The sequence below is a fragment of the Tyto alba genome, unplaced genomic scaffold, assembly GCF_018691265.1.
Source record: "Tyto alba isolate M040663 unplaced genomic scaffold, T.alba_DEE_v4.0 Super-Scaffold_40, whole genome shotgun sequence".
NCBI lineage: Eukaryota > Metazoa > Chordata > Aves > Strigiformes > Tytonidae > Tyto > Tyto alba.
In genome coordinates, this window is record NW_024881316.1 from 30,253,822 (window position 1) to 30,275,884 (window position 22,063).

A 22,063-nucleotide genomic window follows, 5' to 3' on the forward strand; every position below is an offset into this window, starting at 1 on the left:
ATAGAACAGGGTTATGGAGATAACCTGTCATTCCTCAGATATTTATTTCAGGTTAGAGCTGAGCTAAAATGAGACATTAGAAAGACTTTCATAGGAGGGCTACTGACTTTATTCAGTATTAATTATATTTCTGTCAATAAGTTAGACACGGTGTATATGCATAGTAAGATACAATCCCGAAAAGCTTTCAGATAGTTCAGATACAAAAGGGTGGAAAAGAAACAGAGTCACAGAAAAGTGAGACAATTTGCAAAAGATGACATGTAACATGACAGGTGACTGTCTCAGCTACAAATGGATCAGTCTGAGTGCGCTCAACAACCACCAAAGTGAGTCCCTGCCTTTTTCTCCTCTATTTCAGCTGTAACAGCTCACTGTTGGATTGAGACATTGACTCTTCTCTGAGTTTCATGCCCACAAATAAACATTCATGTTTTCCTTATCAGCAAACTTCCATAGACTGTAAAATATATTTTCTTTGAAGTCTACAGCAAAAATCCTTCTATAAGGTCATTTCTCACAGAACAAATTCACAATAAGAAAGACTTTTATTTAACTGAAGTAACAGTTTAGACATTGTTGTACACTGAGACAATTAGTGCCTTACATTTTCCTATGTATAAAAGAATTTCACCATGAACAGGTTCGACCATGCATATATAATAACAGTTTAAATCAATGTGCAGCTATGCTAGGAAAACTATTGTGGCCAGAGAGAGTTTTGTTTTGAGTATTTTACCTCTAGAATTATTGAAGGCAGAGAAAAATTTGACATGGATATTCTTCATTAGTTTTAGACAAAAACGTGATTCTGTACACTTTTCAGTAGAAAAGGGTATTTTTTCTTTTTTTTTTTTTTTTTTTTTTTCCCAAGTTATTTTTAATGTTATTTGAATAATAATGTAAGGAACCTCTCTTTTTCACATTAAACTTCTGTCTGCACGCTACTTACCTGATGAAAAGGGGAAGGACTGCATTATGCATTTCTGCCAGCCCCGTAATGTTCACTACTGCTGTTTTTCTCCACTGGGGCATAGAATGGTTTGAATTCAAATTGCAGAGACAGTTAGCTAAAGATTATTCAGTATGAACTTCATTCACTGTTTATATGTTTTGTTGTGAGCCTCACTGTTTAACAACATAAAGGCAGCTCATACTTTTTTTTCCCAGTGATACCTGAATTCTTCCAGGCTTTCCTGATAGTTGGAAGCAGGAGACACTCAAACACATGCATGTTGTGGCTGACAAGTTTGGGTATTTGTAGTATGAGATGAGCTTCTTGCTTACATTAGCAGCTGAAAGAAAAAAGAAACCACACTAAGAGCAAGAACTTAATAACATAGACAAATATTAAAGAGAAAACCCAAGACAGAGAAAGTACTGATTTCAGCAATCAGTGACAGAAAGAAAATGGAAAATAAATTACATATTTCCTAAAAAAATAACCTGCTTTGAATTGTGATAACCCAGGTAGTGAAGAAATATTGTTAGAATTTCTTTACCAAACAAAACTTGAAAAACAAATGAAACTTCTTAACTTAAACGCTTTATTGGTATCAATCCCTACTGACATGAGTTCTCAGTAGTAAGAAAATTTTACTTGGTATAGTAGATGAGGTAATGATGTTATTATATGAAGATTTTGAATTCCATTACAAAGTTGCCTTGTTACTTTTAACTCCAATTTAATGAATACTCTACCTTCACAGATTGATCTCAGTATTATTAGAAGAATGAAGAAGAAACTGCAAAATTTTATAAAACATCTGCAGTATTGACTGTCTTTTGCCAAAGAGTTTTGAAAAATTAAAAGCAAGCAGATAGAACACAAATAAAAAGAGTTATCTCAGGTGTCTATACAAAAAAAATATTTTCTCTTAGTCAGATTTTTGAAGATTATTTTTTGGGGGATATTTCAGCAGTTTTAGTAACTGTTACCTGTACCTACTTCATGTTGATCAATTGATAAGAAAATACTACGTTTATATTCCCTGAAATTCATACCCAATGACTGTTATAACATTTTTAACTGAGGTCAATCTTTTTTAAACTCCTGGAACAAATAGGCTGTTAAGGCTGATTGTTGGTGCACAATACTGTACTGTTAGAATTTGGAAATAATGTGTTTTTCAGAAAAAGAGAGTTTGTAAAGCCAAATCTGTGTTAGACAACACAGATTTTAATAATTTTGAAACACAGCAGTTTTTGTTTTGGTCATGAACTCTTTGAAATAGACTTGATGGTCTGAACCTTCCTCCTGAATATCATACAATGTGAATATAACCCTTCCCCCTCTTCCTTTCTCTCCTCTTCAAACACCTCTGCTGCCCTCCCCACATCTGTTAAGTTATTCACATATCATTTTCAGTGCTCTCCTGTGTCAAAACTTCTAGCTGTTTGATTTGGGCTGTATTCTCTCCTAATATTCTTACCTATACCCCATCTCGTTTGATAATTCCCACATGTCTCCCTCACACTCTTTACCTACATTTGGAATAGCTGAACAAGTGATGGGCTGGTTCAGACTATATCCATGCTGACTAGCACACAAATTCTGGATCACCATTTGATCTTCATCTCTCAACCGTGTGTATGTCAAACCAATAAAGGACTAGGAAATCTTTAATTTGGCAAAGTTTATGTTCAGCTGTTGCTTTTTACAGAGATATACAGGACTTAATACTTGTAAGTCACCTATTGCTGTAAAATAATGTGGGAGAAGGATTGGGGGGGGGGGGTGTCTGGCAGAAAGCAGAGTGAATAATTATATATGCCTTCTTTTCATTACATAACTAGATTAGAATTAGGTATTGAAACAAAGCTTTTACTTTACAGCATGCTGCTGCAGACCTTGAAACTTAATTATGTTTTTATGTATACATGCAAACCTGCTGTTTCACTTGGTGTTCAGTAGAACATAATTTGAACAGATGTTCACGTCTTCACTGTGATACTTCTCATGATGAATTTTGATTGTGAAGCCAGGTTAATTTAGATGTAGATCTATGCAAAAGGGGTTACATCAGTAGCTTGCTTTTATGACAGGGTAAAGGCTTTGGGTTTCATTTCTGTCTTTGCTTAAAAAGGATCGAATCATCTCGTTCCTTAAATCTGAAGGAAAACAATCTACAGGCTTAGAATATGTCATTCCAGTAGATGATATATGAACAACTGAAAACTGAGACAGAAGATGGAAATATTTACATAAAACTTAATTCAACATCCACTGAAGCTGTTATCTTCACCTCAGAAAATACATATCTTTTTATGCAGGTGGCCACCAATGATGCACTATCCACAGGCATGGATTGCCTGCCTTTCTATCGCTCATCTCCTGCATGTGGCACTGGTGATCATGGTATTATCTTTGGAAACATATCAGCGCTGAATCCCAGACAACAGATCAATGGCTTAACTTCTTTCCTTGATGCTTCTACCGTCTATGGCAGTACCCCTGCTGTTGAAAAAAAACTGAGGAATTTAACAAGCAAAGAAGGCCTTCTTAGAGTAAACGTTAAATTTTACGATAACCATAGGGAATACCTGCCTTTTATAGACCAGATCCCATCACCTTGTGCACAGGACCCGAATGCAAGTGAAGGTGAGAGGATTGAATGTTTTATGGCCGGGGACAGCCGATCCAATGAGGTCACATCTCTGACAGCTATGCACACGCTGTGGCTGAGAGAGCACAACCGCCTGGCCAGAGCCCTCAAAAACATCAATAACCACTGGAGCTCTGAAACAGTCTACCAAGAAGCACGAAAAATTGTCGGTGCTCTGCATCAGGTTGGCTGCTTATTTTCTTATCTACACATTGCAGTGAATATCTTAGAATATAATTGATCACAGAACTTCAAATATGTTTCTCTGAGTGGCTTTTGAGACCATATTACCTTTTCTTCACCACATTTTTCTGCACTTCTTATTTGGCATGTTTAAAGTTTGCTCTATCTTCCACTTTCCTGAATGCAATGTCCTGGTCCTTAGTTTGTCCAGACCCCTCAGTGATCTGAATTTCATGGCAGTTTCTATTCTGCTACATCTTTCTGCAGGCTTCTCTGGTGTCTATTTTGTCTATTGAAGGTGCCTTTTCAGATGCATTTTTTGGTAGCTTTTTGGGTAGAGGAAACAATTAAAAAGTAATGTCTTTATTTACAGTGTTCAAAATGCTTACTTTCTCATAGGTATGTAAATTAATAACTTCCCTGTGTAAAAATGTCTATGAAGTTTTCAATGATGCATTAATGTGTAAACTTCAAGGGCCACTCTTTATAAGAGATAGCAGGAGAGACAAATATGAGAAATTAGAGAAGAAAATAGTCCATACGAATATTTATATTAGACCTGAGAATAGGAAAATTTATTTCTACTCATCATTTTCCTTTTTCTATTTTTTTTTTCCCCCCCTCCTGAAATAGCTATGCAAGCTTTAACTTCTTTTTTGCTTCACTGTTCTAGTATTCAGTGTGGGGACACACACTTACATGGCAGGCTACACCGACCAGCACACACCAAAAGCAGCACCTTTCACACGAGCATGAATGGCGGGGATGGCCTGACCTGTGCTCTCAGTGGCTGCGTGGGATCGAAGCCCATTAGTGAAGCACACACACAGGCAACATGGAGCTCTCCTGGACAGCCCTGCACAGTGGCTGGCCCCAGAGCTGGTCTGGCTCCTGGTATACGGATCCACAAGCACCTGAGGGTCTCTCTCACTGTCTTTTCAGGTCCTCAAGTTTCTTATGCTTCCCATCATCTCTAGTCCTCTAGTGATCGCACATGCACAGAGTAGAGAATACAGCCACAAATGAGGTAGCTGGAAATATGAGTTCAGAAGAATACAGCTTAAACTGCAGAGATGGAGCACAGGGGTCACTCAGACAAGCACACTGATTAGCTAACTCTTCACACTCCTTTTATCCCCTTTTCCGACTATTTTCCCCTGCTGTTCCTTCCCAGTCCACCTTGACCCCTCCCCTTCCCCACCGTTAGTCCTTTCTCTGAGTGTTTCACACATTCCCACAATCCCCTTGAAACATCGCAAATGAAGCTCTTACACAGGTCCCCCAAAGCCATCTCCTCCCTGTCCCCCATGACAACTCCTACCCCCTACCTCTGCTCGCGTGACATTCAGAAGGCAATTTCTTTCATTGGCTCATCTTGGTGAGTTTCACACCCGGACTCGGGGTCTGAAACTGGAATAAACTGAGTGTTAGGAGACTTTCCTATGCTTTCTGATTCTTACAGAAAGATTTTTTTAGTACCAAAAGGAGACATTTTGGAAGATAAATTGTGGAAGGAGAGAGAAAAATTTCACTATTCTGATAATACACTTTTCCTTTCTTCTGCCGCAATTTTTAGTTAACAGAATATGGAGAATGTTTCTTTTAAGAAATTATGTGCGTTCTCTGGCATGTTGTTATTTGCACTTAAAGATAGATAACTTCAGAAAAGTAACATATCTTATTTAATTCTATTTAGTCAATTCTCTTGGAAAGTTTGGGGTTTTATATATGGGTTTTTTTGTTTGTTTACATTAACCATATCAGCTCCCCTGTTGTAAATGTGTTTTTTTGCATTATAATAATGGCATTGACAAGTCAGAATCGTTAATACTTGTTAGAAGAAAAGTGCAAATCCAAAAATAGGCCTCTGTGCATTCATACACTTCTGATTTATGTCCACTAACATTATGTCATGAAAGAAAACACTTTGCACAAGGCAATACACTGTGTGAATCTGGGCTACTCATTATCTCTGCCAGTATCACAGACTAATGAGATTTGCCTATGGCTCATTAGAAATGTGTTTGAGTTATATCTAGCTGGTTTAGAGACATTCATTCAAGAGAGATAATTGGAGTATCTCTACTAATGTGGTATGCTAATCAGCACACTGATGACAGCTCTAGTTTAAGTTACCGTTTGATTTCTACTCTAAAATTTTGTTACTTATTTCTAAAATTTTTTCTGTTTGGAATTAATACTTTCAAGCATGATTTTTTGCCTGTGGGTGTGTAATTATAGAGAATTGAACAAAAAACCTTCCCCTCTTTCCAGAATAAGAAGAATTAATAAAAATCTCTCTCTAGACCATACTGTTCCTCCTGGATGATTTTTTGTCACCATAAATATCTCTAGTAACAAACATTTAATAATAGAAACTTGACAAAGTTAGCAAACATAACAATTGCCTGTTGATATCTTTCACAAAAGAGATTCTTTTGGTTGCATTGTAAACATGTTTCACTGATTAGTATCTAAGCCACAACAGTGGTTAAAGTCCCCCCTGTATCTTATGGGAATGACATATGCTTAACGCTAAAGTCTTAACACTGAGGTATACAGTGGTAAAACTGCATACGCCAATTTAAATAGTGTTTTGTGTAAAAAGACATTATTTCATTGTTACTTACTAACTGAAATGAAACTCTCTGCTTGTTTTGCTTATTCCTGTTTTGACCTGAGAAAATACAATAAGCGGAATTAGGATTCCTACTTTTAAGATACTTGAATGCAAATAGTTTATATTTTTTTCCTTTAAACAGAAAGTGTAAACAAAACAGGAAGAAATACTCAATTGTGCAATTTCTATAGTCTTAACATTACTATTTCGTACATACATGGTTTGCAGGATGAAATTGCATGTACACGTGCTGCTCCTTCCAGAAACAGTTTTCCCTGATGTGCCATTTGGATTGTGAAAGATGGATGAAGTGGCACTAGTGAAGAGTGAAGCAGGTGTTTTGCAGATCAATTTGAATAAAAATCTCTTTGATTCATTACAGTATCAGAGCACCATCTCTGAATTAATGGTGTTGCTGCCAATTGTTCCCAATTCTAGCTAACAACTGCCTTTAGTTTCCAGTATGTGTATAGGCGGCTTTTTCATTTCCTTCTACATCTGCTTGTGTTCTCTTGTGTTGTTTAGGACTTCAATATAATCTGTAAATCCCTTAATATTTACAGTGAGAACTTCAACTGTGCATAGCACTTTAATGAACTCAACATCATTGCCATGTTTGGTTGTTCTCTATTATTTCTGCAATCTTTCCCAAGTGCAGGAGCTTCATTTAACTGGCTCTTCGCTATCTCAGTGAGATATACTATCCTTTTGCAGATACCTTTGGCCAATGACAAAGACAAGTTGCTCTTTTTGTCTTACTATTCTTATGATAGTTCATATATTTTGATATTCTCTCTTCTAGTCTTTTTAAATTTTCCTTTTCCATCCATTATGTCCCATTCACACCTACTTTGGAAAATACTGGAGGGGTTTTGGCAAAAAAAGTCTGCTGAACCTTATGAGAAGTAATATGAATTTCTGTACCTTTTGCACCTAATTTGACATAGCTTTAGACATAAAAACAAATTCTCAGAAACAATCTGAAATTATGTAACCTACTTCCAAATATATAATGTACGGCTGACTTCTGCTGGAGGTGGCCCAGCCTGGAGGCAAATCCAGACAAGATGCTCACTGAGTGCATAAGGACACTTGGGAAACTCTGTCATAATTCTGCCTTCTGAATGAAAGGGATGTTGCCTTTCACACTAACAGTCTGTTTAACTCAGGAGTATTGTTGTGTTTGCAGAGCAGGATTCAGTTACTTTTCATGTACGAAACCTTTTTCTGGCAGTGTTGTAATCACTCAGATTCTGCTTCTTTCTGGATACTTACCAAATTATTGGTTGAATTACTAGGAAATCAGAATTTTATTTTCTCTGGTATGACTAAATGAATAACATTTAAATACTCTTAATCACTCTGTTACTATCTGGTCATATAGACATATAAAATCATCTAAACATTAAGCATATGGGCTTCTGTTTAAAAGACAATGCCCATTTGTCATAACTTTTCACTGAGTTATGCTGCTGAATCAATGACTGCTGTGAAATATTGACATAATTGATTAAAATTAATTTCTTCATGAGGCTTCTATAGAGTTTGGAGTTGATGTTATGAGGTGCTGAATGTATCCTAAGAGGAGCTTGGATTACCACTAATCTCATAAATGTCACAAGGAGTTGAGACAACCCAGTACCTTGCAGGTTCAAACTCATCATATCCACATAAATCCCTTAGGCTGCTGAAAGTACCTGAAACTTATTATTCATAAATAGACTAAAAGTAAGTAATAAATGGTAGAGCAGTTCATTATACTTGTTGAAATTTATTTTCCACCTAGTCCCCTTCTGGCTCTGATTTTATTGATATATTTTTAGGCAAATATTCCTTTATTTCCATGAGAGAATCTCAGTTGTTGAAGGAACACTATATTGAAAGAAAGTATTATGCTAATTCATGCCAAATATGAAAGGAAATAAACCTTTCAAATCATTCTCTCAGAGTAGGGTGTGCATGTAAAAGAATTTTAACAAAAACAATTCTGATGTTTGTCAGCTATTTACACCTTCCTTAAAATTTATATATGTGTCACTTATGGGAATGTGTAGTGAGCTTCTCCTTGACTTAATACAGACAAATTCAGGCAAGGTACATTCAGAGACCACGCAAATACTTCATGCTATTTTGAATGTGGTTCTCTGACAGACTCCAGATTGTTTCTGGCAGTATCATCTTTTGCTGTATTAGTAACTTTTTCTTAGTCTGTATTGTCTAAAAATCACCTCTACTTCATGGACCCCCATTTAGCTATTGGAAGTTTTCTTCAAACAGCTACCTCTCCTAGCTCAAAGCATGCATAGGACCTCTTTTTTACCCTCAGCCTCTTAATTTTCATGTCTTGAAACAGCAACACCTCTTCCCCCACCAAGGAAACAAGAAATTATGATCTTGCCTCTGGAGCAAATGAAGAATCTGAATTGCCTTTTCCTTCAGGGAATCTGGTCTTTATGAGCAGTTTAGCTTGGGATTTCATTTACAATGAGCCAAAGACTTACAATAATATCAGGATGTTTGTGTTCATAGCTAACCTAGTCCTATTTAAAGTCTGTGCTTGTAAAAACTAACTCTAATTCTAAAATTAGAAAGAACTTTTACCTTGCAAAATCTTTGTGAATGTAGCAAAAGGTTAACTTCTCAAATGACAGTGTCAGTATTAATTTCTAGCAATTATTTTCTTCATATGTTTTATTAAAGGAGCTGTAAAATGATTTCTAATCTATTGTCTTTCAAACATTATGTTCACTGCATGATCAAACCTGAAAACATAAAGAAGTTGTTACCTCTGCCTTCTGAGAAAAGTGAGCACATTCTGGAGATGTTTGCTTATCTCTGTGTCGTCCCTAAAATAAAGATACAAGTTTTTCATAAGGTCATTTTATGCCAGCTAGCTTTTCAATATGCACTATATCAAGCTCAAAATACATTTGTCTGTGTATTTTATTGCACATTATATTGAATCTATAAGGTATTTTTTTATTGAGTTTATTATGCTTCATATTCATTCCATTATGCTTTACTGAGTTCAGTGTAATCTTTAACCTATAATGCACTTTCGTTTTATTTGGTACATTAGATAATTTTATTTTTTTTTGGCCATGATTACTCATACGCTTTTTTCATGCAACTGTAATACTATTACATTATAAAAGCATTTGACAGAAGGTGTTTATCAGCATTTTCATTTTTGAACTGTGTTTTTTAGGAGTCTATAAATTCACTTAAGTTTAGTATAAAATATCTACCAAGGGATTCTGGGAACTAATATTTTAAAACCTGGTCATTTCAAATATTTAGTAAAGAGGATTTGTGTCACAAATATATGTCTGATACTAGAATCTGTTCATATCAACAACTATTCTTAAAAGGTTTTATAGTAATTCATGTTTTCATTGCCATTTTTAAGGGCATTATAATTTACACTATTACAATAAAGATTCTAAATTTCAGCACACTTCCTGTGAGCTGGATTACCCTCGTGGATTGTAAATAGGCAACACTCATAATCTCTGATGAAGAGGATTTGGCCTAGAATTTATGGTAGGAGCTAACAGGGGCATGATTGTTGCACTGTACTGAGCTGTGCCACTGATTCTCTCTGGTCATTTGTCTCCTTTACTGCAAAATAAGACTGATATTGTTTACCAACTAATATTGTTCTTAGTCATTGCAAATGCTTGTCTATAGATGAGTAAAGAAAAAGGCATTTAGTGCCTGGAAATCATTATTATTCATCTATAAAAATGCTGAATCATAAACGTTTCTAATGTTTCTTTTTTTTTTTTTTTTCCAGATTATTACTTTAAGAGATTACATTCCCAAAATCATTGGTCCAGATGCTTTTAATCTGTATATTGGCCTTTATACAGGTTATAATCCCACAAAGAATCCTACAGTTTCTAATGTATTTTCAACAGCTGCCTTTCGTTTTGGTCATGCAACAATCCAACCAATAGTAAGGCGATTGAATGAGCAGTATTTAGATGATCCTGAACTCCCAAATCTTCATTTGCATGAAGTTTTCTTTAGTCCTTGGAGGCTCACTAAAGAAGGTATGGTTTTATTTAAACTGTTTGGGTTTTTTTCCAGAATATTGTAACACGTTTCAAAGTTATTTATCTTGAATTAGGAATAAGAACATTTGTTTAATTACCTCACTGATTTAAGTTGTTGAACAGGTTCCGGAGCACTAACATGAACTGGAATTATTATTCTGAGTTAAATAGTTGTCTGAATCAAGCAAAAGTTACTCTTCAGATTAAGCCAGTCTGGTAGACTGACAGTAGACTGATGATCGATGATGAAGATATTTTCCTTTTTTGTGGATGAATGTATTACCAGGTTACAAAGTTTTTTAGACCTGAATTAGAATATGGAGCATTTTCATAGCACTATTACTTCTATTTCAACCTGAAGATTTTTGCATGTATTTGAATGCAAAATCCTATCTGGTCAATTTTTAAAAAACATAGAAACATGCATGCATTCACATTTGCTAATAAAGTTATATGGTTCATATATATGCTGTGACATTATATTATTTTTGTCTTCAAAGGAGGCTTGGATCCTTTACTAAGGGGTCTTCTAGCACATTCAGCAAAACTACAGGTGCAAGACCAACTTCTGAATGAGGAGTTAACAGAAAAACTGTTTGTGTTGTCCAATAATGGTTCACTTGATTTAGCATCATTAAATTTACAGCGTGGCCGTGATCATGGACTCCCAGGTCTACTGATTTTTCTTATTTTTTCTTCCAACTGGTAACTCATTTATAGTTGCTTGTATTTGGGATGTAATTGTAAGCTTTTAAATAATAGCTTATGCAATCGGAAAAGTAACTTAAGACTCTTTTAAAATATAAATTGTTAATATTTTTAACTTTGATGAAAACAACATATTCCACAGCCTTTGAAATTAAGATAATCTGTCAAGTTTGGAATTTAGAAGGACAGTACTAGTGAGTGGATCTGGGTGTTCTCAGCGTAGGTACATGAGGATTGGTTTTGCTGAAACCGGCTCCAGAGGAACGGGATTTATGCCTGCAGCAGCTACTTGCCATGAGCAGGCTGACCCAGCTTGTGGGACAGGCCAACTTGGACATAACCTCATTGGCTCTAATGACTGTAAAAGGTGTTGAGATTTCTCCAGGAGTGGTGTAGATGGCTTAGTTAGTTATGCACCTCATTTTTAGAAATACTACACACTTGTTCCTGTTTTTTGCACTGTATTTCTTACTCCAGTCCTCCCAGGGTAAGACTGAACTAACAGTCAGGGAGCATTAGCCCATCAGGCCATGGGTGTACCAGTTTAGAACAAGACTGCTGGAGATTAGTTCAATTTGACTGTGTCAGCTGTTAAAAAATACAGTAAGTTCCCAGTTCTGTGTAAAAACCTCTCACAAGCAAGCCACAGCTTCTGAGAGAAGAGGAAACAATCCTAAGCATGGCAGACAGGGCCTCTATTTTTAATTTCTAAAACTAAAAACCCCTGCCTGAGCAGATCACTTGTCTGCATGACTAAGGAACAAACATGGCTGCCTTTCTATGCTCTGAGCCCAACATCCTACCCATAGGACCGACTGATTGCCAAATGACATTACACCTGTGGGTGACAACCCTCTCCATATCACCTGTGCAACTCTTCAGCTAGGAATACACAAGTCGTTGGCCCCGGACAGTAGAAATGAAGTCTGACTCTGGCTTGGAGTTTAAAGGACCCAGCTACCCAAGGGTAGAAATGGAGGTTTGATCATCCAGACCAGAAGTTAAAGTTTTGTTGGGAGGTAAGGCAGTGTCATGGTTTGAGCTCAGAGAGCAACTGAACACCACACTGCCACTCACTCCCCTCTTCCCCACCCTCCACCCCTCCCTGTGCTGAGAAGGATAAAATAAGCCAAGGTTTGGGATTTGAGATAGGACAGGAGTGATGAATCACAGTCCTCCACAACTTTTCTCTGACTTGAGCCCCTCCTACATGATGCAGCCTTTCCTGAGCTGCTCCAACATGGGACATCCTTGCATGTTGCAATCCTCCCAGTGTCAAACTACAACAGCTGGGACTGCTTCTTCCTACAGAGTCCCAGCTGGCTTTGGGTGCAGCCACTTTAATTTGTCATATGGGGCCCCCCATAGGCCATATATCAGTGTTTGCTCCACTGTATATGTTCATGGGTGGCGGGGGGGGTCGCCCTGCTGTCTCATCATAGGACACAGTGGGATCTCTGTTCTGGCACACCTCTCCCCTCCTTTCTTCCTCCATTCCTCTACTGACCTTGGTGTTCACATAGATGTCACAATTCTTCACAACTCCAACTCCTCCTCCCAGGTCCCTTCTTAAATATGTTATCACAGAGGCGCAGCTGACTGGCTTGGCCTTGGTGCAGAGACTGGTCTGACTTGGAGCTGGGGAAGCTCTGAGAAGCTTCTTACAGGTGGCCACTGCTGTAGCCCGCTCCCCTGCTACCAAAAAACCCCACCACTCACTCAAATCCAAGACAGGGAATTTATTTCCAGTGATGTAAAAGAATGTGAAATATTTTCCAGAGAGCTGGACTGTGCCCTAGAACACTCTCCTTAGTAAAGTACCTTAGTTACTAACTTCATTGAGGTCACTTTTTGCCTACTCTTCATCTAACTCTTGTATTCCTAGTCTGGAAATCTCAAGACACAGTGCATGCTCCTATTATCTATCATCATGTTTTTACTGCTTAAATATGGGAGAATTTTTTGTTTTCATTCATGAAAATGATGTAGCAATTGTATATCCTGTATTTTCAGATCCTGCCATAATTCCCCCAATCAATTTAACCAATAATAATAAGCCTATTTTTAGTCATAACTGTCCATAACTATGATTAAGGTTGTCAGAATGTAGTGCTTATAAATTTATTAATTTCATATATCATGCTTAACAGTCAAGTCTAAACTTCCTTTAATGTAATATTTACAGGTTATAATGACTGGCGAGAATTCTGTGACTTACCAAAACTGGAAACTCACACTGACCTGAGTACAGTAATAACCAATCACAATGTCACGGAAAAAATCATGGAATTGTACCATAATCCTAATAATATTGATGTTTGGCTTGGTGGTCTGGTAGAAGACTTTCTTCCAGGAGCTAGAACTGGTCCCTTATTTGCGTGTATAATTGGAAAACAAATGAAAGCACTAAGGGACGGTGACCGGTGAGTTTATTCATGCTGTTGAATCATTTGTGTAAAAAAGCAGAAGCAATGGAGATTTTACAGATATGTGAGGTTAGTTCCCCCAATATAAGACAATATGGCACTTAAATATGCTTTAAGCAAATTATTCCCTGCCACTTCCACATTTTATCTTAGCTCCTTCAGATTTGTTGGGTGAGCTTCTGCTTATTCTTCTTTGGTCTGTATATAGTCTCAATTCCAGATGACATGGAGATTGTTTCTATGGTTCTGAGATGTCCCACCTTGCACTCCTGGTGGAAATGCAGATGCCACCAGCAGTTAATTGTGGCAGGGGTAGCTAATTTCTGTGTGGATGGATGTAGTACTATTCAGGCTTTTAGCTTTCCAGTCCCTGAAACCTGCACTGGGCTCAGGAAATGGAAGAATCTCAACATTTTCCATAGCAACCACAGCAAAGTCTGAAGGGACAGGCAAAGAGCTGTAATTCAGGCTTCCTAGAGGGGATAAAAAACCCACCATGTACCTGGTCTTATGTGAACTGGGACTGCAGACCGCTCCCAGAATTGCCTCATTGAATACTCCATAGGATGTCCCTTCACCCAACCCTGTACAACTGCCACCAGGATCTTGTGCCAGTACAACCCCCCACACTAGGAAGGCAGAAGTGGTGCAGCTTCAGGTCACAAAGGGGTACAAGATGCAGTTTATATCTTACTTCTGTTGCTGAAGCAATTATAAAACCAACCTTGTTTTCATTTCCGTCATGTACTTGTGGCATTAATTTTGAATCTCATGAGAAGACTAATTTTAAACTGCTCACACCATGCTACCAGTGTTGTTTTAAGTACTTCTGGTCCTTACGTTCACCTTTTAGCTCCTCTCATAAGTCACTGTTGTGGAAAGAAACCATTATGTAAATAAGCATCCGAGGCAGAATTTAAATCTGAACTTTAAAAAATGTTAATTAATTAGCTCACAGGAAAAAGCAGTGTTAATCATAAAGGTGGTATCTTATTAGCATAAACTGTATAGACAACAAACATTCCACTCAGCTGTGTTAGAAACGTGGTTGAAAGTTCTCTGAATCATACAGGAATACTTGACCCTATCTGGGGAAGAATGATCTATAGAGGTCCGTCCATCCTTGTTTCCATTATTCAGCATCTTATGATACTACTAGTATTAATTAAACTTAAGCATGATTTAATATGTTAAATCCAAATTGAGAGAGTTTTAGTAATGAAAGAATTCCCCAAGTTTCTGTCACAAAGTTGTTGTCTGCTAACTAAACATGAAATGATATTCTGTCATTGATACTAATGGAACTAAGAGAAGTTAGAAGTATGTAACATGCTATAGTTGTCACACAATAAGTATAAGAATGTAGAAATCTAAGAATCATTGCAGTGCTTTGTCAGATAGAGTAATGGGTATTATCTACACCTGCACCAGTAACACTACATGCTTACTAGATACCCTAATTGACATGTCAGTAAGCAGGGATTTCAAAGCATCTCTTCTAACATACTCATTTAAGTTCAGAAATCAGGACTAAGTGGAATTTTTGACTGACTAAACTCCATTCTGTTAGCCTTAATATCTTTTGTTAGTAATCTGACAAAACATGAAGGGATTTCTTTTTCCGATGTACTAAACCCAGGCACTGTCTTAACCTCAGCCGAATCAACTGGAACAAATTGTTTCTGTTCCAACATCCTTGACTTTCTTTTTCTGTCTCTTCCTACTTTGAATATTTTTGTGATGTTGGGATTCACAACCGTTGGGCAAATTTCCAAAGCTGACTTTGTCTTTCTTTGCATAGGGGTGCTTACATCTCTTGGGTTTTTCTTTTTTTCTTTTCTTTTTTTACCCTAACCCTGTAAAATTTTTCTCACCTGATGCAGATTGATTGACTGACTTTGTTAGTAAACACCTCTCTGCTGAGTAAATTAAAAGATCATTTTCTGCTCAAGCCTTCTAAGCAATGTAGATAAAACTGAATTTTGTGATGAAAGTAGAATAGGTTTTAATGCACATGAAAGGGGAAATGACAGATGTAGGAGAGCTGAATGGAGCAAAGTCTGTTGGCTTTGGCTATATGAAGGAGCCTGGGAATGAACAGCGAGGTTTCAGGATGCTCTGCAAAGTTTGGAGACAGTGTACAGGTGAGGGGTAGGAGGAAGATGTCTTTCGTGTTTTCTTTCTCCAACCCCTCCATCTCTCCTGCACTTTTTGTCACAGTTCTGCTGACGTATGGGACATTCACTCCATCCCTGGTCCTGTAGACTGCCTCCCTCTCTGATACAGGCAAAGTATGTACTTGTTGTAGGTAACTTTGCCTACAAATAAAGCCAGTTTTCCAAAATTTCACATGCTCTTACTTTACTTAAACAGTACACTCCTGTTGGCAGCAGAGTCGAATTTGCCCTGAAAATCCCCCCTCCAGGGCACACTAGCATCCCTCATGTTCCCCAGAACATAAACAGAATTATCAGACTTCTCATTTGCATTGTGCCATTTCAAGCAGCTCATAAAAAAACCAATATGTTGCATACATGACAGGTTTTCACAGAGTCCACAGTCAACACTGCTGTTCCCTTCTGATCAGAAACATGTAAACACAAAACTCACAGACTTTTAAAGAAACCCCAGCCTTGTTCCCCTGATATTATAGACGCCCACGTCCTGTGTTAAACCTGAGGTCAATTTGTACAGTGTGATCACATCCATACTCTACTGCTAATGGTCCTAGGACATGTTACCAAAAAATCCTGCCTAGCATTTGGGAAAATCCTAATTGGCCTGAGTATTACAGGGAACTATCTTAGCAGTTTAGCAGTGCTTAACACTGTTTAATGTACTAATGTTATCAACTATCTAGAAATATTTTTTGCCATTCATGACATGTCTTTGTGTACAAAATGTTTATAATTTTTCCCCAGTGTTTTATTTCCCTTTATTTTTATCTTTAAATACGTATATATGTGTGTGTGCACATATATATTTTATATATTATATTCAATATATATCATTTAACAGATACACTTTTGTAGTACCAACTGTTTGTTCTGTTCTGGCACTGCACTTCTGATATGACAAAATTAAAAAAACAGCTCCTCTCTGTCCTTTCCATTCCTCTTAGCTTACCTTTTTGCATGATCAAAAGCACAATTACTGTCTTACAATTTTCTACTATAATTAATCTGCATATCTCCATCTTTCTTAGCAAATTAGGAACTCCATGTTAAACAGAGGAGTATTCAGCAATACCTGTTTTTATAGCATCATTAAGTAATAGCAAGCAGAATTCTAAAGCTATGATATGGGGTAATCTATTATGACTACCCTTGTAATTCTCCTGTAATTTATGCTTAAAAAAATTTATGAGTGCACAGTGAATACTAGTGTGCATAAGATTAAGCATTCAGTTCAGACAAATTAGTTGCAGGTTTTTCTCTCAAGATCGTAACTTTTCTTGTGGCCCTTTATCATCAATGAAAAGCAATTCTGCAAATGTGAATAATTAATAGTTTTAACCAGCTCACTTTAATACATCATCTGAGTTGACCAGTACATCAGACTCACACTAGCCTTTTCAGCACTTTCAAGCTGGATATGTAAATCTGCAGATCATGGTGTTTGTTTTCATTATTATATTTTGCTGTAATTCTTATTTTTGTTCCTTTACATAAGGTACTATGAAAGTAAAAATAATCAGCTCTTTGAATTTTTTCAAAACGTTTCTATCAATCTTTCCAGATTTTGGTGGGAAAACAATAATGTTTTCACAGAAGCTCAAAAGCTAGAACTCAAAAAACACTCATTGTCCCGCGTGATTTGTGACAATACAGGAATTTCTGAAGTTCCAGCAGATGCTTTTCAACTTGGAAAGTTTCCACAAGATTTTAAGCATTGTGATGATATACCTGGAATGAATTTAGAAGCTTGGCAAGAATTCTATCAGGAAGGTAACCTAGTATTTGCCAATTTTTTCTGATTGGAGGGGAGAGTAATTAGCAGTTAGAGCACTGACACTGCTTGTGGCAGGTCTTGAATTACTGGTCTGATGCAGATCTTTAGTATTTCTACTACTTAGAAATGGGATCTAGGTCTTTCTCAACTTCCTCTGTAAAAACATAGTGTTTATCAACTTCACTCTGATAACATGAATGGCTTGTGAAATATCCAGACATTATGGCAATTGGGACAGGCTTAGATAGAAAATACTAAGAACTCTGCAGAACATACTGTTAGAGATAACGTTAGTTTTACGATGATTGTAAGTCAAATCTGAGGTATTCCATATAAATTCTTGTCCAGAAATAAATAGTTAAATTCTTGATCGCCTTAAAACATGTGAGTAATTTCACTGAAGTTAATTTATAGAAATAATGAAAAAGAATGTCCATTTATGTGGGTAAGGTGGTAATATTTTAAAATCTTGTAATATATTCTTTTTGTGTGTGTGTAGAGGAAATATGTGGAACACCGAAAAGTGTGGAAAATGGTGATTTTGTATACTGTTCAGAATTTGGAAAATCTACAGTGACTTATTCATGTCAATATGGATTTCAGTTACAAGGAGAAGAGCAATTAACATGTACAAATAAAGGATGGAACTATGAGGCTCCCATTTGTATAGGTATCTATTTTTCTTTTGTTGTTTCTGAATTTTCTAAAAGCTGAAGTCCAGCACAGATCATCAGAAGTGAACTCCCTCCTCTGTTGTCTTGTAGTCAGCCTTCTGGGTTTATAGATACAGTAACATGATAATGTGAAACTCCCCTTTACTCCAGAATTGCTATCTCAATCTCTACCCATCCTGATTCAACAATCAGGTTGATGATAGGAAAATGTCACTAAAAATTGCCTAATTAAGCAAAAATTGAGGCAATTAACAACCAGTAGGGGAAAACGTGGCAAATCAGAATTATACATTGCTTCATTCTACATTCAACATACCGGTAAGACAGACAGTTGTAATTTTCCTACTATTGTTTCAATGGAAGCTCTAGATACAAAGCAAGCTCAGCACCAGTAGTTCATGTATCATCCTAATAAGTTAAGCAAAAGTGACAAAAAAAAATACTGTGAATAAGTGAAATTAAGCAAATTAATTATCACTTCAGTTCCAACCTCCTTTCTCCCAAAAGATTTATCATCAGTGAATTACTTCTTCAGGAACAAATGTAGAGCAGGTGAAAAATCAGTGAAAAGATACTGCCTTTTGACATTTCATGCACATTTCAGGGCAATACTTTTCTGTTCTTTTAATTGTTCTTTTATCTTCTCTTTTCCTTTTGCCTTATTTTTACTGTTGAATACAATAGGATAGGAAGAAAGAGAATGTGGCAAATATTTAATTACAAGACCTTCACTCTTTGCAGCTATGAAGGATGAATTCTTTCTGTTCACATTTCAAATGTGTGTGTTTATAATGATGTCTGTCTGTATATATATATTTTTATACATATATATATATACACACATACTTAAATTACTCAGTTTTATAAAAACATAAGAGAAGACGAAACCTGAAAAGGCCATATTTAGGAATATATTATGGATGGTGGCAAATTAATTTGAATTCAAGTGCTGCAGCTGATCCACAATAAAGTCTGCTTATCAGTATTTCTGTGACAGCAGAATAGAAAACTATTCATTCTAATTGTATACCTGGTATGGAAGAAGTCAAATGAAATTTGCAGCTCATTCCATTATTCAAATTCTATTTATCCACTGAATTCCACCCACATAAATACCATACAAAGAAATAAAGCTGTTAAATGAATTATAATAAAATCTTTTCAATAGATTAATGTTCTGGCAGCAAACTGAATAAATAAGTAATATGAATGAATCATTCCTTGTCCTAGTTTCTTTTAATATGTTCAGTAATGTAAACAAAAGACTGTATATCTGCTATAGGAAAACAAGCTGCTGCATATATTAAATAAGCAATGCCTTTATTAAAAGAAAACCATCAAAACCCACTTACGCAGATGATACTTGAGTTTTACAGTAGAAAGCACTTTGTTCCATGCATGTCTGTGCAATGTGTTCCCATTCTTTTAAATCTTCAGCAAATTAGGAATAAGTCAAGCAGTATAATGAGGAGGATAGAGCTTAGCATTTCTGCAGATGGTTTCCAAATTATATGCTACTCTGGAAAAGACAGAGTGGCCTGCTGGCAAAAGCATAGGAATCTGAGAGCTGTTAATTCCCGCTTACTAACTTTGGCTTTGACAGAAATCATTTCTATTGATTCAGGAAGTCATTTAGTGCTATACTATACTACCTTCCTTTATACTAAGTGTTATCTTACTCTTGATAGATAGCTCTCTTTGCTTTAATAAATTACTGCTCTCTTTGAGTGGTAGAGTAGTCTGGTAAAATCTGACATGCACTGTTTAGTGGTGGAAAAAAAAAGTTAGCTAGTTAACAGACAGCATGACTATGGATCTGCAAAAGCTGAAATAGCACATTTGAATTACAGTGCAGGTAAATCCTGTTCAGGTTTTCCTTCACAGACTGTAACGAAGCTAGTGGGACTTAACCCAAAATGTAGTCTTGAAGGGAATAATACTTATTCGTGAATCTTCATCCTGATCAACAGATTATTTTCCCGCTTCAGAGAGGTGTTATGTGAGTTAGAGTTTCTTAAGGTTCTGAAATTTAAGATTATTCCTTGCATGATTAGTCTTTGGACTGTCTCAGTTGATGGCTAGCTTTGGACACGATTACTGCTTCGTATTAAAATTTGAGAGGATCAGACCTGATTGTATTTTCAATGATAGAATTCCCTAAGTGGTCTGAGTGACAGTGCTAAACTAAGTCAGTAAATCATTCCTACAGGGTCAGTTTCTAATACTGATTAAAAAGAGCTACTTAGCTTCAAGTAGCAGATCAAATACTGTGGTAGGTAAGGAAAGGAATATAACCAAAAAGAGGAGACACTGAAAGCCCATATATGGGCTTGCAGTTCTTCCCAGGACCACGCATCAGAGACATTGAACAAACTGGCAAATATACAGCACCAATAAGAAACTATCTAAAACAATGTTGGACATCTATCTTTAGGCAACTGAATCCAGTCCTGCAAGTAAATGTTACACAGAAATAAGAAAGATGCAGAAATATGGAAAAGACTCTATTCTTTCCCTCACTGAGTACTTTCTTTACTGTACTCCACATAATCAAAATGTGAGAGTAAAATGTCTTGAATGGCCTCAGGAACAATATGTTTATATGCATTTTCCAAACTATAATTGTTTATCTGCTCATCATTCTGTCAGGATAATGTCATTTCTAGGAACAAACATCTTTGCAGTGATATCACAACTTACTGTTATAAATTTTGTAACCAAAGCTAACCTGAATTCTTGACTCCTTAAAAATCATGCCTAGAAGTGTATAGAACTGTGTCACTGTTATTATTTTCATTATCTCTATAAAGCACAGTATGGAAAAAGTTTATAGAAGAACTCAAAGTCTTAGGACATAAATGTATACAAGAAGAGCTCTCAAGTTTACAGTTTGCACTTTTGAAAATGCATCCAATTGTCATTTGTAGCTTTTGGTGGATTAACAAAACAACATTTCTTTTTTCATCATTCTCATCTTAAAAAGAAACAAAAAAAAAAACAAAAAAAAAAAAAACAAAACCAAACAAACCCCAACTTTATGTTTTAAACAGTAAAAATTAGGATCTTCGGAGATACCTATGTGTCACTGGAATTATACAGTACCTTTCATTTATGCATACTTGTAGCAGGTGTAGATGAGAAGGTAATAATCTCTCTTTGTAAATTGTAATGATTATTGATCTGTGTGTATTCATTTTACAGATATCAATGAATGTGAAAATGAAATTAATCCACCATGCTTTCCTTCTGCTAAATGCATTAACACTAAAGGCAGTTATAAATGTCTCCTTACTGATCCTAACAAGCTGGCAGAAGATGGAAGAACATGCATTGGTAATGCTTGTGAAACTACTGTCCATTAAAATTTTCTCTATTCTGTTTTACAATGATGTAAAAATCGTAAAATTGAGATTTATTGAAGCGCTGTTAACATATGTAAAAAATCTCTACACAGTCATGGCCATAAGGATACAGTCAGATTCTGTAAAGTAAATGAAGGTATTGAATAAATATACAGACACAGAAGTAAGTTTTTAATTTTCAATTCCTATCATGTATAAACCACTAAGTATTTCCTGATAGCACATATGAAGGGGTGATCAAATCTATCTTAGTTTCTCTCAGTTAGTATCTAAACTCAGAAGCTGTATCTTAACCAAATCCCACCTATTACACTGAAAAACAGTTAACCCTGTTAGAGTTAGCATAATTTACACATTTTATTGCTTTTCAGCCTTTCAGCATGCATGGAAACTGTATTGTGTCTTAAGGTTTAGGTGGGGAGTATGAGTGTAGTTGCCCACTGATGCTGAGCAATACCTGTTCTGGGGAAAGGGTG

At 36.3% G+C, this 22,063-nt stretch overlaps 1 protein-coding gene across 1 annotated transcript in view; it reads left to right on the forward strand.

Moving 5' to 3' along the window:
- TPO (thyroid peroxidase) overlaps nt 1-21,587 on the forward strand; it is a 44,999-nt gene extending 23,412 nt beyond the window's left edge. The window contains 7 exon segments of the mRNA XM_033009849.2: nt 3,274-3,789; nt 10,205-10,463; nt 10,967-11,137; nt 13,360-13,597; nt 17,339-17,547; nt 18,051-18,221; nt 21,427-21,587. Of these exon segments, the coding sequence (XP_032865740.2) occupies nt 3,274-3,789; nt 10,205-10,463; nt 10,967-11,137; nt 13,360-13,597; nt 17,339-17,547; nt 18,051-18,221; nt 21,427-21,587 (1,725 nt within the window).
- Nucleotides 21,588-22,063: the final 476 nt, after the last annotated feature.